Raw genomic sequence first — 25,226 nt, 5'->3', positions numbered from 1 at the left:
CCTCATTATGAAGTATTTAGATTTCCTATTGTTCATACAAATTCAATATTATTTTCAATGTACGCCATCATCATTGTAATTGAAGTTGCTTGTCACCAATTTGTCATGCTTTAAACGTAAGAAGATTTCCAATACATTGCGCCTTAGACTAAACTTTAACCCTACAGTGTGGGGTATCGTTGGAAAGGTCTTTCAAAACGAATAGGGGTCTTGAACAAACATTTTTTGATAAAGATATTCGGAGATAATCGCTCCGTAAGAACAAAAAGGTGTCCCCTCCCCCTCTAACTTTTGAACCATTGGTCCAAAAAATATGAATAATTCGTGGAAGTAGAACTTAAGAAAGACATTAAATGAAAACTATAGCGGACATGATCAGTTTAGCTGTTTTTGAGTTATCGCAAAAAGTTTCCCCTTCATAGTAAAAAGACTTACTTCAATTAGGTACTGATTATGCAAATTCGCCTATTTGTTTAACTCGCGTGAAAGGTACCGTTTCATCCCTTGGTTAACAATTTACTATACTTTAAGCTCCAGTTTAGCTTATTGTGATGGAAGAGTAACTACGGAACCCTACACTGAGCGTGGCCCGACATGCTCTTGGCCGGTTTTTTAAAAAGAGGTCGCTGAACGAATGTTGATCAGATCGAGGAGGACAGTCTACAGTTTAATTTTATGTTGCTGTTAAGTATAGGCCCCACCCGGTATAGTTCTAATTTCAAAAATCCGTTTACTCTATTACTCAGGTTTAACCGCTCATCCCTCGAAAAGCGACCACTACGCTATACAGTAGCGATAGTTTGGCCCAGGACTGTCTCATTTCAAACATAGACAGACAAAATCATACTGTCTTTGTCTTACGCTAGTACAAGCAGCCAAAAGAAAGAATGAGTAAGTATAGTTGATAAAATAATAAGCATCTTTTATGTATTCGCACCTAAATGTTATTTTATGAAATTCACGATGAAAGCTTTAGAACAGTACCCCTAGTGTAAATAAATTCGATTTTGAAACGTGTCGTACGCGTTTGCGTTTAGTCTCATTTTGTATTGGATTTAGAAAGAGCGCGCCAAGCGGGACGTTTTGGGAACTCAAAATCCTATACAAAATGAGACTTAACGCAAACGCGTTCGTCACGTTATGATGTCGATAAAATTTACACTAGGGGTACAGATTACATGTCAGTATTCCCCACTGGACAGTCAGCAGCAGAGAAAACAGACCAAAATACAGCGCACATACATTTTTAGGTAAGAATGAAAACTTCTAACTCCTATAATAATTAAAAATTCGAGAAAAAATCAAAAGCTGGGATTGATATATGACAAATTGTGTCAAAATATTTTCAATAATATTGACTACGTTTGTATGAAAAGGTGGGTACTCCACTTTCGTCTTAAGGCAATACGTGCAGCTTCTAATAATTAGGTACATAGAGATTCTAACGTATGTCAGAATTAATTGTATTTTGTGTCAAAATAGTTTTTTGTTCAAGGTATAAACTATTACCTACATTAACATTCCTACCAGATATTTGAGGTCAGAGATTGTTAAAGTTTTAAAATGTATGACTTTTTCTTAAAGATCCATCAATAAAAAAATAAAAAATAAACCTCATTAGGTATGATTTACAATTTAACGAATTGCACTCAACAACATAAGTTTTTAATACATTGTATTTGCTATCACGCTATTCGTTTACATAATGCGATAATATACATTCGCCCGTTCATCCAGCGAGACCTGTTTATCGGCCATTACAAAAGCCTTTCTTTTGCGAGTTCGAAAAAACTCTTGAATTGATACCTATTATGTAGGTACTAACAAGACTTTTGACCTAAGGTGTACCTTATGTCTTAGCTAATAAGGTTTATGGATTATCAAAAAAGTGTGAACGATTGTACCTACCACCTACCAACGTCGACAAAGTTAACTGAAACCTTATTGCTATGAGATAGAGTTTAAGTTTAGTCAGTTATTGAGTAGTTATTCGTAATGTACATTCACGGTCATAAACTAGTGTGCACTTTTTCAGCTTGTCATTGGAATATGACAATGTTTATATGTTTTATGGCCATAACTGTACTCATTGTCAGCTAGTGAGTTATAACGAAAGCAGAGAAATTAAATATCAGTCTAGTAGGATTTGAAGCTGTAACGCTTAAGTAGCCGATTTACCTAATAGACTGCAGCTAGTTAACACGAAAGCGGAGGACCCGAGCGATATCGCCTTTTCATACAAACGTAGTCCTCATTTTCCTCTCTGGATATTAACATTATTGATAAATTAAAATTAAATATCCGTTTATTTCAGGCTGGGGCCCATAAAGAAAAATGTTAGTAACAATTCCTTAAATTATGTTAGCACCTACTCGTATACAAAAAGTAATAACATTTTGACACAATTTGGTGCACATGTTACACACAGATATGCCCCTACGTTTGATTTTTTTAGTTTTTTTTATTATTATAAGAGTTATGAGCATTTAAAAATATGTATGAAATCTGTTTTTCGCTTCTATTTTTTACTCGATTTTTTTTTACTTTAAAATTGAAAAAAGTCATTCGTCTCCTACGTCACTATAGATAGCTATGGTTAATATATACATCAAATCATGTGAAAATGTTTTTGTTCATGTCAATATATAGAGAGGAAAATGGGACTACGTTTGTATGGAGAAGCGGCCGTCTCCTTTCCTCTTAAGTGGAAAGGGTAGTTGCTAGTTTAGTAAAAAAAAATTGTCACATGTTGTACCCTGTTTTTATTGCAACAGATTTTCACAACCAGTTTGAGAACCCCACTGCACAAATCAGTTACGAATTTAGAGCGCTGAAATCTTCAGTAGCTAATTCCAATATAGGTACCTATACTAATACTTCTCAGAACTTTTAACCGTCGATTGGTTAGTTCTCATCAGGTAAAACGACATCTTATAACGATTTCCAATGCCTATGCGGTCATATGTATAGAAATGTTAGTAAGATGGATACAGGTAAAAAAGCAATAGACCATTGTTTTTTTCATATTTTTTATAACGCCTACCCCCATTGATATGATATTTTTAGCAATTCCAGCCCCCAGCTGTTTGTGAACCCATGACCGCGATCGGTTGAAAAACACTTAAATACATTACTTTTGTGGACAAAGCATGAAAGTTATCGATGTACCCGGGGGTACACATATATCACGTTTTTCTTATTCGAGTCTCAAGACTCAAGTATTAAAAAAAAATTCCCGCCTGTAATGGTACAGTTAATAAATTAGCTTTTAATTCTCTCAACTTTGCGATGTGTGAAAGACGCGAGCGAGTTAACAATAAAATGTGTATGACCCATATCATATTTCGAATTACTTTTCGATTGGCATGACCAAGTAAACAAGCCACAGACTAACAAATCATTCATTAAACCAAGAATCTCTATCCAGGCAAACAAATTCAATCAACCATTGTGTGATCTGCATAATACAAGCTGTGGGACAGTCTGACGGATGCGGACATAGGCCGTAAATCTAAGCCATTGATACGACTATCATTGGGAGAAATTGCCTGACCCCACGTCTGACGTGTTAAAGGAGTATCAGTTTGTATAAAATGGGGTAGACGCGGTACTTGGATTTGGAGACTAATAGGAGTACCATTAAGCTAGTTTTACGGTTTAACTTATATTTTAAGTCACTCAGCACGCAACATGTTTCGAAGAGCCTAGGTCTCCAGAAGCATGGGGATCTTTGGTGTCGGAGGCCAAGGTCCACTTCGGGTCGCTGCGCCACAGCAGTAATTCAGGAAGTAACAGTGCATTTGCAGCAGTCACGATGGCCACGTAAATATAGACCTAAGTTCTCCGAAACATGTCGCGCGAGTGACAAAAATATGTACAACTATGTTAGTATGACTCAGGACAAAACTGAAAATTCGAATAGGCTTTTAAAAATGATTTGACTGGTTAAGGATGACTCACGCTCACGGAGTCCAGGCCGTGGTTTCCGACACTTCGTTTTCTATGACCGGTGATCGCGTGATGTTTTCTATAAGACCCGGACCGTTCTAGCGTGAGTCGTTCTTTATTGATGGTTATGACGAAGGAAGGTGGTCTTGTTCCTGCATACAATTTGATAAATGAATTATATATTTTTAATGTCAATTACTTTGGCACGCTCTGCAGCCAAACGGTTTGACGAATTTTAAAGACAGATTTTTTTTTCAGTATGCGGTTCTTTCGAGGAAATATAACAGCGCTTCTGATATCTACAGTCGCCATCACATACATCGGAGCGGCCAAGGTGTTCACATATATCTGTACAAAGCATCTATAGTCAGACCAAGCTAAGTTGGCAACGATTTTGAGAGCCCTGCCTGTGCATGTGTTAAGTTTTAAAATAATAAAGACATTTAAAATAACACTTGGACTGTCTGGGCTGCCTAAATCGCTGCCAACTTATCTTGGTCAGACGATGTTCACTAAATTCTTGACCGCTTCGATACATCTGTTAGCGATAGAAAATTAAATGAACGCTCCGAAATCTAAGTCCCCTTGGAAATCTAGAAGCTGGTGATACTTTTGTAGTTTTCACTTGACAAGTCCGTGTGTGACAAGTGCATGACAAGTGGCATCTTTACTTCTCTTCGAAGGCTCGGCTTTCTTTTTTGCTACTGCATGAATACTGATAATCAATTGCATTGTCACATTATCATTTTTTTTTATTTGAAATATTTACAATAGAAATGTTAACGTTCCGAGTGAACCATCGCATTGCCAGGTGGATGGAAAATGCCCTTAAGTTTACCACGAGTACCTCCCACAGACCATTGTATGCGGGATTGATATTACTGTCTTCGGGAGAAATGGGTTGACCTTACACAGTTCTTGCAACACGATCTGGGTATTAGTGTGTTGTATCGCTCGCAAACTGAACTTAGCTCTCAAATTGGGTCTAATATTTTATCAATTTTTTTTACAGTACATATGACGCTACTTTACCGCACTAGTGAGGTAATTAGCAAATTACGTAACTATGTCGAAAATTTAAAGCGCCATGTGTACTGTAAAACATACGATACACGTGCGAATAGGTAATTCGCAACTCGTGTCAATTTATTTAAAACACTCCTTTCGACCGTGTTTTAAGTAATTTATCGCCACTCGTTACGAATTTCCTACTTTTCGCACTTCTACCCTAATGTAGGTACTATAAATGTATTGCTTTGAATAAACTCATCAATTTTTACGTCGTTGTTGAAAATAGCTCTATTTTATTTTCAAAACAAATGTACACGCGTTCCTGAACAGGATTCAATAGAAATGTTTGTCGGATAAACCGTCGCACGTTTTCATATTTTAAACTTTCCATTAACTTTCCTGACTAAATATGTATTCCTTCTCGTTCCTACTTATACAGTACAAAATCGTTTACATATTTTTAAATCAGTAAGGTGTCTCCGGTAATTGATGTATCCACGAACGGTGGAATTATGGCCAAGTGCGTTAATGCAGAAACAAAAGGTGTTGAATTATGGCCCGGCGCTGTGAGAAAGTTTCTCCAAACGTGTTTATTTTTGAAGTTTTTGCCCATACAGTAGGGGGAGATGTTTTTCGAACAAATGAAGGTATGCCTTTAGGTAGATAGGTGCCCTGTTTTTATGTACTTTGTGTGTTTTTTTGTATATTTATTTCGAGTGTGTGCAATAAAAAGGATTTGTATTGTATTGTATGAGAGTTTGCAACTTTGGCACGCATTGCGACCCAAACAGCTAGGCGGATTTTAAAATACGAGGTGTTATTGGATATTTCTTAATTGTTAAAGTGACGATGAGATTTACGTTATCAATGCAGTTTTCACAATTTATGTTTATAAATTTTTTCATAAAAATATAGTACCAGGACAAAATAGTACATTTCGATGCTAGGGCGGAAAAGAACATTTCCGCACGTGTATCGAACGACGTTTTTTAATAGTTGCGAAAAAATAAGAAAAACAACAAGTATTTTTTTATGCATGTTCTATAAGACAGAAACAATTGTAAATATAAAATATTATACTATTATTACCTAAGTATCGTTATTTACGATTATTTGTGTATCGTATATTTAAATTGTATGAAAACAATACCACATGTTGCCTTTGGAAACTTAAAACATTCCTGCAGTAAGAAAAACGCCTCTGCTTTGACAGGCGTTTCGGCAGCTATTCCGTTCCATTCAGACAACTTATTAAGAACGGTTTTTCAATATTCAATATTAAAAAATAAACGTGTTATAATGATGAAGAGGTAAGTAATAAAATATGAAATATGCTCATATTTATTATTTTTACGTTAACAGTAGGTTTTTATGTTGATTACGAATTCTAAAGGAAACTAACGTTAACACTCATCAATAAGTAGTCATGAATTGGAACAAGTGGAAAAGTAAAAAGCACTAGTTCGCGAAATCCAACTATCCGCATGCTAAACAGCTACTTAAAGTAGCACTTTTAGAGCAACAGTATTAAAAAAATATTTGTAAAATGACGGTGATATAGTGAATAGTTTATTTTCCCTTGAATCCGTACCTACATAATATGTCCTTGGCATAATACATTAGCGATTCATTAAAATTTACAAATTAGGAAACCAGTCTAATCAGGATTGTTTTGTTTACCTCTTTTCTTACATACACCGTTTATTTTTTAATGAGTAGGTACTAGAGCACTTTACTGAACTAACTGACAGGAAGGAAGTAGGTAAAAAATATTTGTGCGTACTTACGTGATATAATAAATCGTTCAAATATATTTGCGAATTCAATTTTCCTTTTAATGATTACATATTGTAATACATAAACATGATTTGCTTAATCGAACGAAACTTAACAAAAACAATCATAATTTTCTCTTTGGAAATTGAGATTAAGTTTTTTTTTACCATATTAAGGTACTAAATTACCTATAAGAATCTATTTTATTAAACAAATAAATCCTTTAAAATAATATATTTTGATAACACTTGTTATGTTTAAGAGTTGATTCTTTTGACATATATTCTTTGTTTGGACGGGTTTTACTCTGACCGTACTACGGATACTAGGCGTCGATATACATACATAGATAACGGATATTGGGCGTATTGGCGTATAGGCTATCCACAAAAATAGCATTAAACGATCTCCAAGATAAAGAGTATTAAGGCAAGATACAAGTTTTCTATGGTATACTCGTACCTACATTGCAAATAACTAGTTTGATACAATTTCTGTAACAATCTTAGTATAAACTATCAAGGTTAAGTTATGATAAGTAAGGGCGTTTTATTGATGGATATAATATTTTTATTGCAGAGCATACTTCAAAATGTAATTCAAACGTTGCGGAAAAAACGTTATTAACGTTGATTATTTCCGCAAATCTAAGGTAAAACGGTATTTGTAATAACGTTGGTTAACATTTGAAGGTACCTAATTGTTAACCTAACGGAAAAAGACCCCGAAAATACACTGACTGTAAAATATTTTGTTGCGATTTAGTGTAAGTAAATGATCTGAAGCAAAATATTGTACCTATTTTCGTCTAATTACGATTATTTAATTGTTTTACTTAAGTTTCAGGTATTTTATTATGAACAGGATGCGATGCTGTTTCATTTTGGAGACAGATAATAAGTAAAATTGTTTCTATTCTAAGTGTTGATTATAAAAACATTGTAAACCAATCCTACGGCGTATTGATACCTGTAATCTTGTAAAAGCACATCAAAACTAAATGCAATCACACGGTTTAATCGTTAGTCCAAAATATCAGTTATATTAGTACCAGCACCGAAAATAAACTGTACATACCTTACATATTCTTATATTCTTTCTTCTTTCTTCTGTTCACTTCGATTGGCCAATCTTACACTACTTAACTCTATTTGACCCGAAAACCACGATCGTATTGTCTCAGACTAAAATAAGGATGGCAATACGCGTCGTACGGGATTCGAGTCAATTTGGGCAATTTTACCCGGAGCCAAAAGAAAGTCGGACGTACCGATACACCAACACATGAGGGAGGACCTTGTGGCAATTATTGCATGTTTATGATTGTAATAATATCTCGCATACACCGAAAGTAATTACAACGACAGCGACGCAACTTTTGGCTCCAACGCGCCTTAAACTATAAACCGACCGATTCGAAACACCCCCAAAAATTATTAAAAGTAAAGTCAGTGCGTGCGTTTCGTTTCGTCGGATTTATTTATCGATAAAGGCCAAACACTATCGGACACACCCTTTAAAACATCGATATTAATATCGCGATGTAATTAAAAACGTCAATTCGGATGTTTTACGGCAACGTTGGCAATAAAATGGGAGTGGGGTACGCAGGGTCCGATGGCGGCGGTGGAAATTAAAGTGCGCCAAAATTCCAACGTATGCGGGCACGGCACCTTAGGCCTTTAGGCGTCGTGCTGAATGCGTAGGAATGGTGAGGCACCTTAATCGGGGCCCCTTCTACCGCCGCCCCTGTGTACATTTTGCGCGCGATACCAACATTCCAGTTCCGAATATATGAAAATGGAACAGACCGTTATTTGAAAAAAGCTGTTACGCGCACTCTCTGTTTTTTTTTACGTACGTCAGTGAGCATCAACATGGTCTGATAAATTTTAAATGTTGTCTATGGAACTAGAATCTTTAGCATAGGACTGCATACGTACCGCACAGCCGAGCGATGTCAGACAGTGCGTGAATCTGGAGGGTACTTAAAACTAACACAATAAGTAATACCTTTTTCAAACTTTTTAACATTTTATTTTTTTATAATTTTTTTAATGTCTCACCCGATTTCATCTGCGACATTGTACAACCACATATATAAATTATTCGGAACGATAAAAATAAGTCATCATTAAAATAGAGTAGATTAAATCTTTAAAAAAAATATTTAAATAGATAAAACTTGTATAACATTGCATCTAGTATTAAAATTAGTCTTGCTTATAATTTTAAAGTTTATTGTACATATTTACAGAAACTGTATTTAACAGTAACAATGATCTATCGTCAGGTATAGGTTCTATCACATTGTCTTTAACACTTCGACCGTTGTAAAATCGATCTAAACACAATTGCGTAGAGTTCATATTCGGTGAAGCCCGACACTGGTCCCAACTGAGTGACTTATAGTTAAACTTAATTAGATTTAACTAGTAATTGACTCTAGTACACAATATCGCAATTTGAACGCAGTTGTTTCACAACCGTTTTAAAGTATTGCCACAGTATTTTGAGTCGAAACACTTTCAGTACAGGGGGCCTAGCCAAATGACAATCGTTTGTAGAAAACGCCTTAAATAATCTATGATTTTTTTTAAATTTCTAATTAAAAGATTATCATCTTGGCTAGGGCTCCAGATTTGTTTCAGTACGACTGACGCTTGGTGAAGCGTACGTATGTGGAGCGCTACAGCCACTTTCGTACTTTACAACCTGATCTCTATTTAATTTCAGCAGGATTTTAGTTTGATGTTATTCAAAATTCATCTAGCTGATAGCCATAATACGATCGAGATGCGCTGCGAGTGACCACAAAACAAAATCGAAAGAGATCAAATAAGTGTCAAGTTATAATGTTCGAATGAGGTTTTAGTCATTTTCTAATTTGTTGCGCTTTATACAACCTCACCATATTTTCGTATCTGTTAAGGAAGTAAACATTCAAGGTTAAGCTGCGTGTGTAACATGCGGCACTTAGTATAGAGGCAGAATTCATTTTTCCTTTTATATACCAAAAGAAATAAATACAAATATTCTTAGCCAAATAACATATGAAAATATACAATGTATACTAGTTTTGAAAAGTTATGTTTATACATTTTCGGGCAAATTAATTATAATCCTTCAGAATAAATCGAAAATGTCAACTTTAGGGATGTGAAACACAACTAAATGTTGCAGATGTACTTTTAAAAGGAAACGCGTATCCGAAGTATTGAAATATGTCATTCCTCGCGGCGTGAATAATCGCCAACACGTGCCAAAAAACTTAATTTCGCTTTTAAATATATGTTTTCGAATTTACATGCCTTTTGTAATTCTGTCAGAGCCGAACAATATTAACGGCGACTTTGCATGGCTAATTTTGACATTTATGACAACTCAATTTAAAAAATAAGCCCATAAATTGGATTAAAGCGTTGCGCAATATATCTTTAAATAGGATTCAATTTCATAATTCTTAATCTTATTAAATTACTTGACATTACACCGTTACAATAGTACTGTCAAGACTAGCTCTTTAATAATTTGTACAACTATTTTTACAACAACATAAACCTCTTTCAGAGTAATTGCTGGTTAAGTAAGTACTCGAGTTAAGCCTCCTTTACAACCTTGTTTTATTCAGATACGCGGGGATGCTGGCTGTAAATAAATAAAGCAAAAAAAAAAACACCCGATCACACAATTGAACAGGACGCTATGTAATTTCAGTATTGATTACAAGGCGTAGTTAATTTTTTACCAAGCACAGACTTTTTCAGCAAGCACTTTGCATGACTGAGAGAAAAATTATTTTGTTTCTAATTCTGTACTTAAGCTAAAGATAATTAATTGTTTATGCTCCCGTAAAAAGTCAGCCAACACCCTCGTGCAAATAAAACTTATAAATTCACTTTGTGACCACGATCCGTAATAATACTGAGTTCAACAGTCATTTTCAATTTAAGTACATTTTTAAGGCACTCCATAGATAGAGAAAAGATACTTGTTACTAACACTTATATTAATTTATTGTTATGTAGGTTCAATTTGACTAATAAAATTGAACGTACTACGACTTGAACACCTTTTGAAACTTTACGTTCAAAGTTTGAAACAAACTTTATCACATAGCTTTATTTTAACCTTTAAAAATGTAGCAACTGATAAAAAATATCTGATCAAGTCGTAGACATATTAGCAACTACTCACGTAGCAAAACACACACCATGCTTTCCGTATACTGGATGGATCACAACACAGGTGCACACTGGATAAGTACAGGTATCAATATTGCTAACCTTTTGCATGAATTCTAATACACATTTTCAATGCATATTTAAACAGGAAAAAACGTAAACTTCTTTGTAAAGGACATCGCTAATTTACACGTCTTCTGCGACGTCCTATTTACTACAAAGTTCAAAGGAATAAAAATGTATAATAAATTCCATGCAATGTCGATTACATCCTAACGAATTCAGATCTCGACTATACTATAACTACAGTATCAAAAATATATATTAAGATTTATGATTAAAAATATTTATAACTTTAGAATTACTTTGAGTAAACAGAGATCACCCACGCAAGCGGAGTCCGAAGTTACTACAGCACCAACACTAGCACCAATAGGAAAATACCTTTAATATGACGTCACCACTGAAAGCTTGCGTCTAATTGGTCAGTTCTACTTATATGTATTTTACTTTTTATTGGCTGTCAGTGCTGACGTCAAACAGAGTTTCCATCTCGACGTAACTTTACAATCACTGGAGCGGGGAAAGGAATGATTTGAAATTGGAATTCGTTGCGTTCAGAATTCGTTGTACTTATAAACTATACAGACGATGGCACTTTTATTAATGGCCTGCAACTTAATGAGTAAAATACATTAGAACAAAAACCTTACATATAACGGGATATGAACATAATGTACAATCGTCGTACTTAATAGGTATTGCTAAGCCTCGCAATCATTTTGGTAAACCGAGTCACGTTCCGTACAATATTTGCGTCTGCCATTTAGCTACTTGCATCTGTATTCCATCAACTATTTATGATAATGACTCCCCGGGCTTCGTTTGATTTAAGAGGATCTGACCTGGATATACCTTTTCAAGAAGTTTATTTGACTTACGAAATTTTATACGTCAAATCGTGCAGCTAAAACAATGTCGGCTCCTGTTACGGCCATAAGAATGTTTGATGGCGACAGCTGTGTCGTTTAAGTAATTGATTCATTTAAATGGCTTTTACTGATTTATGAATCCCTGTTGCGATGTCCAGCGGATTATTAATATCTTTATTAAGTTTAACGCTCAAAATGCGAACCCTGTTGCTTTTATTCTTTCGGTGGGTACGATAGAAAAGTTTTGGCCATGTACAAAAAAGCAAGCGTATCGTTATCACGGCACTTTATTGGACAATAAAATTAAGGATAATCGTGACTTTTACGAAGTCAAGTGCCGGTGTACCGTTACAACAAAACAAGCAAAAGGAAAGAAGGAGGCGTGCAGAATTAAGTCATAATTTAAGGACGTTGGGCAACGCTTATCGGTGCCTCCTACGGCCTGGTATCTCGCAACACTCACTGACCACACAAAAAACACAATAAAACAAGAAAAATAACAGCAATATTATTTCTCAATTCGCTAAGACTTTAAGGCGAATAACCGTCCAAAACAATTGTTGTGCGCGCAACACTCGCAGTTTTTTTTTTAAATTAAGTTGATGCGTAGGCGACGCCCGAGCCGCCGTGGGCGGGCGGAAGTGAGAGCGCGTTCGCGTCCTTGTCTAACAACTACAAACACAGGTAAGTAAAAACGGAATAGGAGATAAAGTAATTCCGCAATGTCAGTTGGAACAAGGCTCTTCAGTTTATGACCACTTTCGGATCTGACGTAAACAGAATTCTTAGCATACGCGTTGATACGGGGGCCATCGATTCGTATATTTACTGCCGAATTAAAACGAAATACATACGTATTGAAATTCCATAAACTTCATGTGTAATTGCTCCGATGAGTCCGATATCCATTATGATGCAATCAAATGAATGTATTTATTAGTTATACCGATCGGGTATCGACTTGGCATCATTGCTACCATTCGCAATTACAAGTAATAAAACTTTTTATCGTAACGTAACTAATTGGAAAGCCATCAATTCAGTATTTTGTATCTACAACGTGTTTTCCAAAAAAGTTTAGTAAGGGGAGATTCTACATAAAATATACAAAAACTACTCTCAAAGTTTTTCAATCAAGCTATTTCCTTTAACTGCCCTGGGGCACGATTCTATTCTTGACGATTTTTTTTTCACTTTGAACTGCAGTTATTCTATTTGAATGCAGTTACATCAAAACGTATATATTATAATCACAATTTCCCCCTTTCACCCGATATACCTAACCCTTAGTACATTTTACGTTATTTTTACGCTTCTGGAAAATCTATTGAAATACTGTGCCCTGATTGGCGCGGTCGTAACAGTATGGAGTGCGCCGGCGGCGATAAACCGCCTATAACTGTCGCCGCTTTAGCACTAAATATCTAGGCGATGTCGACAGGGTTCGATCGCAGATCTTAGCTTGATAGCAACGGTAGCTGAGTGGTTCAGGCTTCGACTCATAACTTATATAGGAAGTTATCGGAAAAGCACTAATGTTTACGCACTGTGCGATTTAAGAACGAAATCCTTCTGTAGACGCTTCGGCTGTGGAATTAGCTCCCTGCCGAGGTTCTCTCGACGGGCTACAGTATGGGGTTCACTAGACTTAAATCGACCGGGATATGAACCGTGATCTGATTACCTTTTATATTGTTTATGAGCTCCCGATATTTCGACGCAGTTACATATATGTATCTTGTTTACAGGTCTTCTCGTTCATTTAAGTCTAGTGCAACTAACCGTGAATCATTCAAAACTGTTAGTATGGGGTTCTTAAAAAAAGGAGTGTACACATTTTCAAATAGTCAGCAATGCGCACCCTGGAGTTGTAGGTGCCCATAGGCTACGGCGAACGCTTACCATCAGGTGAACCGTATTCTTTTTTGCCACCGACGTGGTATAAAACAACGACGAGGAAAATCTAGGCGAAGCTATCGGAATTTAGTTTTTACATGACCAATATAAAGTTATATAAATATAAAGTTGAAACTCCGCATTAATTCGCTTTAACTCATCTCACTTAGTCTTCTACTATCCACCCTGCAACTATCTACTGGATTCTGAACTTTCCTGAACTTAGTAGGCTGGAGCCTACCACTGCAATCCAATCACTTTCCTCATAGCGACTATGAGAGCTGTTACCAGATTTTTTCCTGGAACACCGGTCAAGCGAGAACGCCTATCATTCCCACTTCCAAGTCTTGGCTCAAAAAAAGAGTTCGGCATATCATAGCGTGATATCGAGCTATAAACACTGGGAAACATACTTGACTGAGTTTCCTGATTACAATCGAGTGATAAGAAGCGTGACGTGAGCAGGAAGAGTACATAACCGTTGCCGGCGTTCGAAACTTGAACGATAACAGTTTCGTGAAGGTTAGGTTCGTTTTCCGAATTTCCGATTTTTTTATGCCACTTTTATAATAAGCATACAACCGGATAGAACGGCTACCACACCCTATAATCGCTACTCCAGGGAGTCCAGGGGTGAAACCTGTACATTTTCGATCATAAAAGAGGAAAACGAGCAGACGAAAACGCCTAAAGCTATTAGAAAACAGTTTTGAATGATTCAAGGTTAGTTTCACTGGACTTAAATCGACCGGGATATGGACCGTTGTTCACAGTTTCACGGGTAACTGGAGATAGCGGGTGAGTGTCAAAGTGGTGTAGACCGCGCTCGGTGTACCCTTATTCACAAGATATATGTGACTGCATCGAAATATCGGGAGCTTGAAAACAATACATAAGGTAATCAATCGCAGTCCATATCCCGGTGGATTAAAGTCTATTAGAAAACTTTTACACGGACTAGGTAGATTTTAATCCCACAACTAGAGCGTTCGCGGAAGGAACTTCCTCGGAAACCGCACATTACTATATAGCTCTTCATATATCAATCGTTTTTCAGTGGATGATGAAAAACTAACTTTATTTCAACCCTAATTCTTAACCTTCTTTAAAGTATACGGACTTAGTCATTAATTTAATGTAATAATGCTGGTTGCGTCTAAGTAAATATACATTAACAGTTCCCAAATGTGTTTAGGTGATTTTTTTGTACCTATAATCAGCAATAGAATTAGGATTGCGAGTCTTCAGTTCCATTTGTTTTTTTGTCTTAATCGTAGTTTTCAGTAAAATTAGGTAATTAAAAAAAAAAGTTACAGTCACATTATTAATGGGTCAACTATTATGCGCACACGATTTTCTGCGTTACATTAGTGAACGTTATATATGATTTTAAAAACAAATTAAACGATAATTGATAACTATATAACAAGTTAATGATAATTATATGTTACGAGAAAAGCACTTAGCGAGGACTGATAAAGGAATCCAGACACCATAAAAACCGAATTTAAATATTAATTTGTGTTAAATTAACTCTTTAGCAAGTTATTACAAAATGTTATGAAAGTTTTTGAAATCGTTCAATCCTAAATTGGAAAGTGCGGTCTGAAATTCGAATGTAGCCGTCAGATAACGATCATTTAAATCCAGGGCGAGTGTTCATATTGAGTTCGCGAGCGCATATGATTCAAGTGCTGGGGCCTAGCCAAAATGTCAATCGTTGATAGAAAGCGCCAATCGAAGATAATAATGTATGGAAATAGTCACGTGACTTTTCGTAGCTTACGTCATCCCCATACATACTTTTCTATTCGTTTGGCATTTGTCGATGGCGATTGTCATCTAGCTAGGTTCCCTGGGATTCAAAGCTAACACCAAATGTCGAAAATCGTCTATCTTCATTTCTATCGGTTTGTATATATAGAAATGACAGTGATGGAGTTATAAAAATTAAATTTTCGAAGTCTCCTCTGTGACTTAGAGATCCGTAACATTTTCTGTCAGTTTGCTCTTGACAAGCCGCTATTCTCTGATGTCTGCCTTTCTTGTGTTTGTCTAACGAGACAACTACAGCTTAAACCTAGTCAAATCTGTCACAGGCTATTTTCATAGTTGGTTTCCATTCTTCTCTGAGCATACACAAAGGACTCTAATCCCACAAACCCCACAGTGAGTTTAGTTGGGTTTGTTGTGTTTTCTTGTTGACTATAAAGTACATAGTTATCATCTTAAAGTTAAACACAAACAAACAATTTAAGGATGAACAACTTTTCACACTCCACCCAAATAGACGTCCACCTGGCTTGGAAAAACCGCGTAGGGTATGGAGTGAAATAAATCGCATAAATTGGCATTGGTATAAATGGGGCTGGTGTGACTACCCTCAGTGCGTGTGTGATGACCCTGAGGAGCAGACGGTCGAACACATTTTTCTGGAATGCTCTCTCACCAAATTCAAGGGACGGATTGAAGACCTCGCAAACCTCAGTGTAAAGGCCGTCAAGTATTTGAAGTATGCAAACATCAATCTCTAGATTAATATTTAATTTATATATTTAGGATAAATAAATCACCTTAAATACTTAGGAGACGTCCATATTTCAGAAATAAATATCCGTGTCCGTCACACAAGTAAAAGCTCTTCCCAGAATTTCAACCTAAGATTTCCGCCGACCCTACCACCACACTCACTGATACTCGTTAAACGATCGGAATGATAAATTCGGACAATACAGATAATTTATTCATACAGTTCCTGGAATCCAACCAGTGACCCTCCCAGAGTTTTCTAGTGAAAACGAACTGGTTCTGCTGATACAGTTTTTTCGCTTGACTTGATAGTTAATGACAGTAATTTGGATAACTGGAGCAGGTTGCAACGAGCCAGCCATTACTTTAACCTGGGCAACTTAGTTTAATTCTATATTTTTTTCTTATTAGCGAAATCTTTAAAAAATACATCAAGGGAATGAATGAGGGGTGAACTAAATAATAAGTAATTTCACTGTTATGTGAATCGTGCCCGTGACTTCCACTTCGCTTATCCACAACTTTACCTGTCTATAAAATTGGATGTCAATTTATTGTTGTGTCTGTTTTTAAGAGACTGCTAAGAGTTTTTGAACTCGCTTCGACTTTATTTGCATTTACGACGTTCAGACGACGTTTGGCGTTCTATGTTCAACTTTCAGCCAAAAAGTGCTTATAATATCGTCGATTGTCAATAAATAGTAAACAGATTTTAAGTACAATAGCTTCTTATAGTCAGCCTCTAATAAGTTACAATTTTGTTTGTAAACCACATTTTAACGTCTACAAGTGGTCCTTCGCGCCGGATGCCTCAGCCTGGAATCTATGATCCCAGCATCTCGTAGCGCATAACTCCGTAGAATATTTCTTAGCGATCAGCTTGTTTTAAATAAACCAGTAAATAAGCGAGCATAATGTATTCCGCACGCGTCTTGCTAACTCGCATCCTATTCAGCTCTGAAAACAAATCCGTCTTTGTGCTCTTGCGCCGATCCATCACAGCTTTTTCTATTGACGAGCTTGCACAAACAAAGCTTTCAAATGCTAATCTTTAGTACGTGCGGGGGATTAGTTCCGGAGGTCTCCGACGTGGGAATCTTTCTGTGCACGTAGTGGACATAATTGTGTTTTAGTGGAGCCTTAACTAGGCATTTGTCATTTGAGTCGTCGTGGGATTTCGGCGGTCCCCGTTTCAGTTGCGCTGCACAAAGGGTAACAGTCAAGCCGCCATGAGCTCAGACAACTAAGTTGAAGAGCAAGTTTATTTTCTATTTCAGCATACGGAAAAGATTTTTGACAATGAATTTAATACAATGTCCTTACGTTGTTCATAATTAAGGACACGAATCACATAATTTATAGCAGAATGTTTGATATTGTTTTTTTTTTTTCAATATCGTTCAGCCAATTTTTTATCGTCGAGCCGTTTCCTACACCTTCTCTAGGGTTCTCTCTCTCAGAACCTTTTTCTTCTCCATCAGTTTCACTCCTGAAGAAGTAATTGTACCTACTCACCATTTCCGTTGTTGTTGTTGTTAGAAAGCTATTTTTCGGTTCATCTTTTGCAGTTATCTTATCCTTTGGAGTGGTAAGCCGTCGACTCCCGACCGATTATGTCATTTAAATTTCAAATTTGATTAATTGAAATAAAATCAAAATTCCAATAACTCAAAAACGACATATACCACTTGAAGAGATATATGTAGGTATGTCCAATTGGAGTGATCTTCCTAGTAGCCTGGTGCCTTCTTTTCCCTAAAAACCCTATTGATCGGCTTATCACAGCACCCGAGCACGCGTCCGTACCTGATCCCGCGCATGATTTATGTATGACCGCTGCGGCTCATTTAACTACATGTATGCCGGAATTATTGTGTTGCACGCAGCGCGCGTATCGCGCAGGCGCGGGGCGAATGCAAAGCGCATAGAAAATACTCAGATTTGAAAAGGCGTAAGTACATTAATTTTATAGAATACTTGAGCCGTTTTGAAATGACGAGATGTTCAGAATTGAGAGTTGCTGTCGATCTTTCTGATGACAATTAGCGTTACATGGAAAGGTAGGTATTAGGTCTTTGATACTTTTTTTACCGGCCAGTGATTATTGTGTGGGATTACCCTACAATAAAAATTGACAACAATTTTCGTTAATGTGTTGGTTGTCTAACTAAGATTTCTTGCTATTATATTCCAATTAACTTTAAAAGTCATAAGTGTCATAACATAAATCTTACACAGGAGAAACAATAACCTTTTATAATACTGATGACGTATTTACGGGAAGACTAATCATGTACTCTTATAGACTAATATAAGCATGTACTAGTCGATCTAACGTTTAATTTACAATTATGAAAAAGAAGGATCTTATATCAAAAGCGGCACGATTCATTATCGAATGGCATATCAATCTGACCCGAGCGGAGATAGAACACGCCAATCCAGTCCCGGAAATGCCGCAAATAGACTTTCCTGGCCTTTTTCTGAACTGTTCTAGTGTCTTACTTTCAGACGTGGTATGTTAATCATTTGAATGAGGTTTATTAGGGCTTCTTTGTAATTTGCTCCGTAATCAAATTCATTTTAGGTTTATTCAGATAAAGTAGAGAGAATACAAAGTCTTTCTCAAGGTATATGCATGAAACTGACTCATTGACAAGATATAACAGGTGCACATGCACATTATTAGTATTCGCCTCGTCAGTTCAGTAGGTACAGTGCAATGCATATAGCAATTTTAAGTGGCACAACGCAAACAAAGATTCAAATCTAAAGATTGTTGTACACTTGCTAAACGTCCGTTCATCCGTTAGCCATTGTAGCGTACACACAGCACCGAAACCAGCGTTCCCACGTAGCTGTCACCGCCAGCTATCGCCGCATCTACTCCAGTGGACAATCGGCCTAACAAAGCCTCGGACCCAATCATTCCCACGCGCTAACGGTAGAGCCTCCACGTTAGTTTGAATTTATAGGCCCGACTACGCCGCAGCACTACCTATCCAACGCTCCTTTAATAGCCAACCTCGAACCTACCACGACAAAACCCCTTTAACAGACGTCCATGGACAATAAAATGGTGTTATGATAGTAATGGGCCCGCCAAAGCGCATCGCGATGCCGATACAAAAGGATGACCGATAAGTTTGGTTTATTTCTTTCGTTGTTTGTTGAACAATGTTCGGATTCATGTCACTTCGAGGGTTGAACTGTGACCTTACAATGAGTTATGATTTTAATGGGAATTTCACAGGCTAGACATATTTTAATTTAAGTTTAGGTATACTGAGATGGTGAAAGGAATTAATAATAGGGCTGCCCTGCTTATCGCAGATGCAGTACCTACTTGCATAAAAAAAAAGTTTCAATAAAAGCCTTATTAAAGAAGAACAAGATAAACAATTGCATGAGTTTTCCAATGGGATTACATTGCATGCATTTGCGACAAGCAGGGCAGAGGGGAATTCCATTACAATGAAAAGCACTTGAAATTTACATTGAGAATTAATTACCAAACTAAGGGATTGCTGATTGCCGACTAAATTTCACAACACAATTTTAAGTAATCATCATAATCCACACTGAAGAGAAACGCCTACATATAATTTGAAAACAAAATATCCGTTTTAGTCACTTGTGTGTCTCAAATAACAATGATAAGCTTATTCAATGCAGTCAGTCATGGTGCAGGAATCTTCCGCAAGCGTTGCAACATGGTCATATGTGTAACACAATCTCCGAAGTCGGCCGGTGTGACGCGGCGAGCGGTTTTACTCTATTCCTGGCGCGCGCGCGCCTAATTTTAACCATCTGCGTTCTGCGTCTCCCGTCTAGTTTTAGGAAGTGGGCCGACGTTTTCGGCGAAACAATCCCGCAGTTTTAATACTAACATGCAAAAAATGGATTAAGAATTGAATAATGCACAACGTTATAATTGGATGAAGTCAATGACGCAATCGTCAACTGCCAATCAAGAGATCTATCGCAGATGTTTGTTAAGTGCGCAACTGGAAATATAATCGCGGGCCAATTATCGAAATGACATAGACGTCGGCCATATCCAGCGGACGGCACACTCCAGGCTAAATCTATAATGGATGAGGCGCGTCCCGAGCGAGTCCGGTAAACGAGATCGCAAGCGCATACATAACTAAACAAGCTGGACGATCCGAGCGCTTATTCATTAATCTAATGGGATTAGAAGGCGACGGCATTGGGCACCCGGGCCGCGTCCGCCCGCCGGCTCCTCCACTGTTTCCGAGACCACGAATAAATTTCAATTAGAGCATCGGCACTTCGCGGAAGGGAGATTCCTCAGGATAGCGTCGCACCTCAGCGCCCGTCGTCTGCATACAAAGGAGCCTCTCAGTTGCAAATCATTAGAATTGCGGTAAGTGAGATGTGAGGGGAATCCTGCGTATGATGCGGCGCGCAGATAATGATGTCGGGGACTAGATGCGCGCCGCTGCCGGCTTAACGCGAGCGGGCGCCTCCCGCGATCTCGCCGCAGATGCATACGAATGCATGTGTCAAATTGTATGGAGCATGAAGCACAATGTAGAATAATTTCTTACTGGATTTGTGCCACCCGCCGATGTCGATCGGACGCCAATTTGTAAGCGAGGACATAAAGCGTAGTGTAACGAAGCCCCTAAACAACGAAATAAGCGACGCATCAGCGAAATATCTCAGCGGTGACATGCCGCGGCCGGACTTTGCAGTCGCCGACGTAACGAGGGAAGCCGGTGCGCCCATTGTATTTATGCCTTAAACACAATTTATTTATTCGGCAAACATTACGGAGACACAAAATCTTGTCCATAAATACATGTGAAAGCACATATCAAGTATCGGAATGCAAACGGCAAGGCTCGTGTCTGAATTATGCAACAGCGGCTGCGCGGCCGCTGTAATAGTGCACGGAGTGCGCCTCGACGCCTAAAATAATACGCTAGGACGCAACGCACCGGAACGCCCATACTGTTTTAACGATTAATAAAAACATCTGCGCCAAATATTGGTACACCGGGCTTCTAAATGTGGTATTACGTTTGCATTTATATCGGGAAACTGACCTAAGAGACGTTCGCAGATTCAGCGCTCGAATCGTTATTGTACGCATCCGTGCCACACGCTTGATCGTTTCACGATGCTTACGTCCGACCGCGCTCCTATCACGACGTCGCCGTATCGTCCTGTGGCCGCACGCTCGCTTAATGGGCTGATCCATTACCTAAATGACGGCGCGAATCGAATTTACGACGGCCATTGCTCTCGCGGAAATTTCACCAAATTGACTCCTCGAGGAATCTCTTCATTTGTCCACCGGCGACGTGGCGAGGCGCATGCCATCTCGCGGATTAACGGTGACCATCGATCTCTCGCGGGTGGTCGGCGGGATGTTAATTACAGGGGAGAACCGATCATTTAATGCGAATTTTGCAAACATTAAATAATTACGAAAAAATCGAAGCAACGGTGCGTTCACGCGTGGAATAATAAATTAATGATCGTACCAGACGCGGCAGGATGCGTTGTGCTAATAATACTACAAAAAAAAATTAATTATAAAAAAATTTAATCAGGTGAAGTTTTAAACAACGGTACACAATTAAAGGTAATGCTTGTACTGACACAATCAAAACAAACTAAAACAGGGATTAGAAAACGACGATAGAAACAACATAGAACAATAGCTTTAGAACAACGTTCATTAAGAGCTGACCGAGGAGCGGTGAAGAAAGCCGACTGAATAATCCTAATCCTTAAACCACACGCGGTGACGATTACAACGCACCTATTAGGCAAATTAGCTTTATTGTTAGTTCGGCGATCGGCTTACAGCCGGACAATTATGTACGAACATTAGAGCACAATGCAATGAGTCAGCAAATCGTCCCGGCGTTTATCAAAACAATGGTATTGATAAGTTAATAAAGGAGGCGCGAGACGACTAACGAGCGATTACACCGGCGGGATAGACACGCGTACGCGGAATACGTTATAGGCGACGTGAGTCAGCCTCGGGAGCGCTTATCTAAAAAAGCGAAGGAATTTACGACTCGTGTCGGGATCTCCGTAGCCGTTTTTTCATCCGTTTCTAAAATAGAACTGAAGAATTCACCGCAGATTCCCGGACTACGCCGAAAGCGAAATCTCGAGTGGCCCCAGCGTTACGAAACCGACGCTCGATTAGGGATACGCGGGGGCACTGACCGACTTCTGCACACACCGCTAATTCATGCGCCGGAGCATCTGCATCCTACGACCGCTATATCGCGAGTTTCACGTGCTCGAAACAAACGCCCTCAGAGCCGCATGCTGCGAATACGTAAAGCATCATATTTACGAGCGATGGCAGGTGAAACTGTATCTAGACGCCCAACTAGACGCGGCCTTAGAATATAAATAATATATCAAACATGAACATGCCTTCACCCGAGTCACGAATTAAGATGTGGAATGAATAGAACACAAAAACAGAACGGATAAAGATCTAAAGAGCGGAGCAGTTATCGCTTGGAATCGTAATTACCGCGTGAATATTTCAATCGAATCTGCTTATCAACGCCCCATGAACAATAACGATGGATATCGTCGCGGACGTATTATTTCCGTACGTCAAGAGATGGACCTACCGGGGGAGAGATTTTTATCGACGCGAACGCAAAACGAGTGAATCGACGTAATCGATTTCAACATATCAGAGCTGACAAGCGATATTCGAGGTCGGGGTGAAGGCGCAGTGGGCGCCGGATGGGTTCGAAATTAAAACGGTATGCAAATGAGAGCGGGAATTAATCGTTTGCTGCAATCGATGCGACGCAGCGAGAGCGGCTACTGAGTACAAATCGATGAATAAATAGTGTCCGATTAGCAACACAAGGTGTGTTCGGCGTTAATGGATGAATCGAGCACTGAATGGCGCTACTACGCCGTATTTGGTCCGTGTTTGAGCTACGCGTTTCATTGATTAAATGTTCGCGGCACATAATGAAAACAGTTAAATTAATGATGATTACACCAATATTGGGTACACCAGTATCAGGTTCAAATTTAATAGCGTCGGCACGAAATATGAAAGCTACCGGGATACGCCGCTAGGTCAAGTTTGACAGGGGAATTTATAAGAATCACTAGCGGTGTCCGAAAGTAATTTTCAATTAAGTTTCTTGATAATCCGGATCACGAGGGACCGGCGGCGACAGCGCGTTCCCTTGATAATTGGAAACTGTCTCTAGTTACTGACACCACGCTAGAGCGGTATAGAGAATGTGTCCTGTCCTCAAGTAATTACATAAAAGAAATGTTCGGGGCGTATCTTCATTGAACACGTAACCGCTATATTTTTAGAAGTCACTTCCTCCAATTTCAAGAATAATCGCGATTATTAAAGCTACGAATGTTTTTTATTGACAATAAATGAAAGGCCGATTCATCGATCATAATGAATCGGTAGTGGCGCACCACCGCTCCCATTTCCGATCCGAGGCGTCACAAACCCGTATAAACCGGTCGAGAGCGTTAATTATAATCCGATTTTGAATCTGATTATTTTACTACCGAATATTACTCTATGCGTTTCGACACCGTTCATCAATTTCGTTGATAGGATTTTTAGGATGATTAATTCAATGAGCGATGCGAGATTCATTACAGCGTCTAATCGCCTCATGCGAGCTTAAAATGAGCATCGGACTCATATTGCCGTGGAATTATTGTTTGTTTTTTGACAGGATTGAAATCAATCAATCAGTATTGATACGGGCAGCTTTGACAACGTCACGATTGGTCCCTTGCCGTAAAACATTTTTCAACAGAAGCGAGAAAGTGTGGCAGCTCATAACTCATTTTACACGTCCGCGACGCCCGTATCTTGCGATCAGTTGCGACCTGTCAATTACCATCCGCAATCACTTACACCCGACATATTCGAGGAATACTTGCATCACTGCACATTGCAATTTCGGATCCTCTCAAGTCAAACTTGAATTATTTACAAATACTCTATAAAAATTCGCTAATCTAATTTACTTATCTAGAACGTGACTATGACGACGAACTGCAAGTCAATTCGCTAAACTGGGCTTAACAAGAGTGCCATCTGAACTACCGTTGAGGATGATGGGACATGTGGGGGTGTGATAGATGGGCGTGGGAGTAGGGTTGTCCGAGGGAGCCTATAGGGAGGGGGGACGGACAGGGGGGGTGCTGGTGGTACTGCTGTAGCGGCGACGGCGCTAGCCCCGGGTGATGCTCTATGGGGTACTGGATAGACGACGGGTATGTCAGTTGCCTCACCTTCATATCCTCGTTATCTACGTTATAGGTGAGCTCGGTTTCCTCGAAGCCGGTGGCGGCCATGCGCTGCTCGCTGGTGGTGGGCGGGTCGGGCGAGTTGAGGCACGTCTGGATGAGCCGCTTGCCCGAGTCCGAAGTGATCATGGGCTGCAGCTTCCGCGTCGCGAACGTGTACACATGCCCCGTTTCTGAGGCCACTAGTAGCATCACTTGTGTGCCCGTCAGGGTTGATAGTTCGTACGCCTGAGAATGGAAAAAATACTATTAACAACTGCATCAAATAAGAAAACTCGGAAAGGAAAGCCCTACACACAGCCCTATATCTCACTCATTATGACTAGCACCAGTCGCAATCGTGCGAGTTTGTCGATTTCACTACCATAGACGAACATCTTGACCAAGCATATTTTTAAAATCAGATTTATCATTGACTGCAAGTACTTCTCGGACGTCACAGTACCAGATACGATAAAGAATTGATGTTACACGACTTGGTTAAATAAAATTTATCTCTCCAACCTGCGAATCTGCATGATTCCATCGTAAAACAAAACTTTCTTCCCGCCCACGTGCGATTACATGTCCGACTCTCGGTCGGCGTCATAAACGCTCAAGGCAAAAACCTAGAGCCAATTCCCTATAAAACCTT

At 38.7% G+C, this 25,226-nt stretch overlaps 1 protein-coding gene across 2 annotated transcripts in view; it reads right to left on the bottom strand.

Annotated features, from left to right (window-relative positions):
- Nucleotides 1–25,226, bottom strand: part of LOC133522739 (serum response factor homolog) — a 325,153-nt gene that overhangs the window by 269,049 nt on the left and 30,878 nt on the right. For both annotated transcript variants that reach the window (XM_061858168.1, XM_061858169.1), the window contains exon 2: nt 24,578–24,820. In XM_061858168.1, the coding sequence (XP_061714152.1) occupies nt 24,578–24,820 (243 nt within the window). The remainder of the gene's footprint in view (nt 1–24,577; nt 24,821–25,226) is intronic.

This window comes from Cydia pomonella, chromosome 11 (assembly GCF_033807575.1).
Source record: "Cydia pomonella isolate Wapato2018A chromosome 11, ilCydPomo1, whole genome shotgun sequence".
NCBI classification, from domain to species: Eukaryota; Metazoa; Arthropoda; class Insecta; order Lepidoptera; family Tortricidae; genus Cydia; species Cydia pomonella.
Note: the sequence above shows the minus strand (reverse complement) of the source record. Positions and strands in the feature narration are given on the sequence as shown.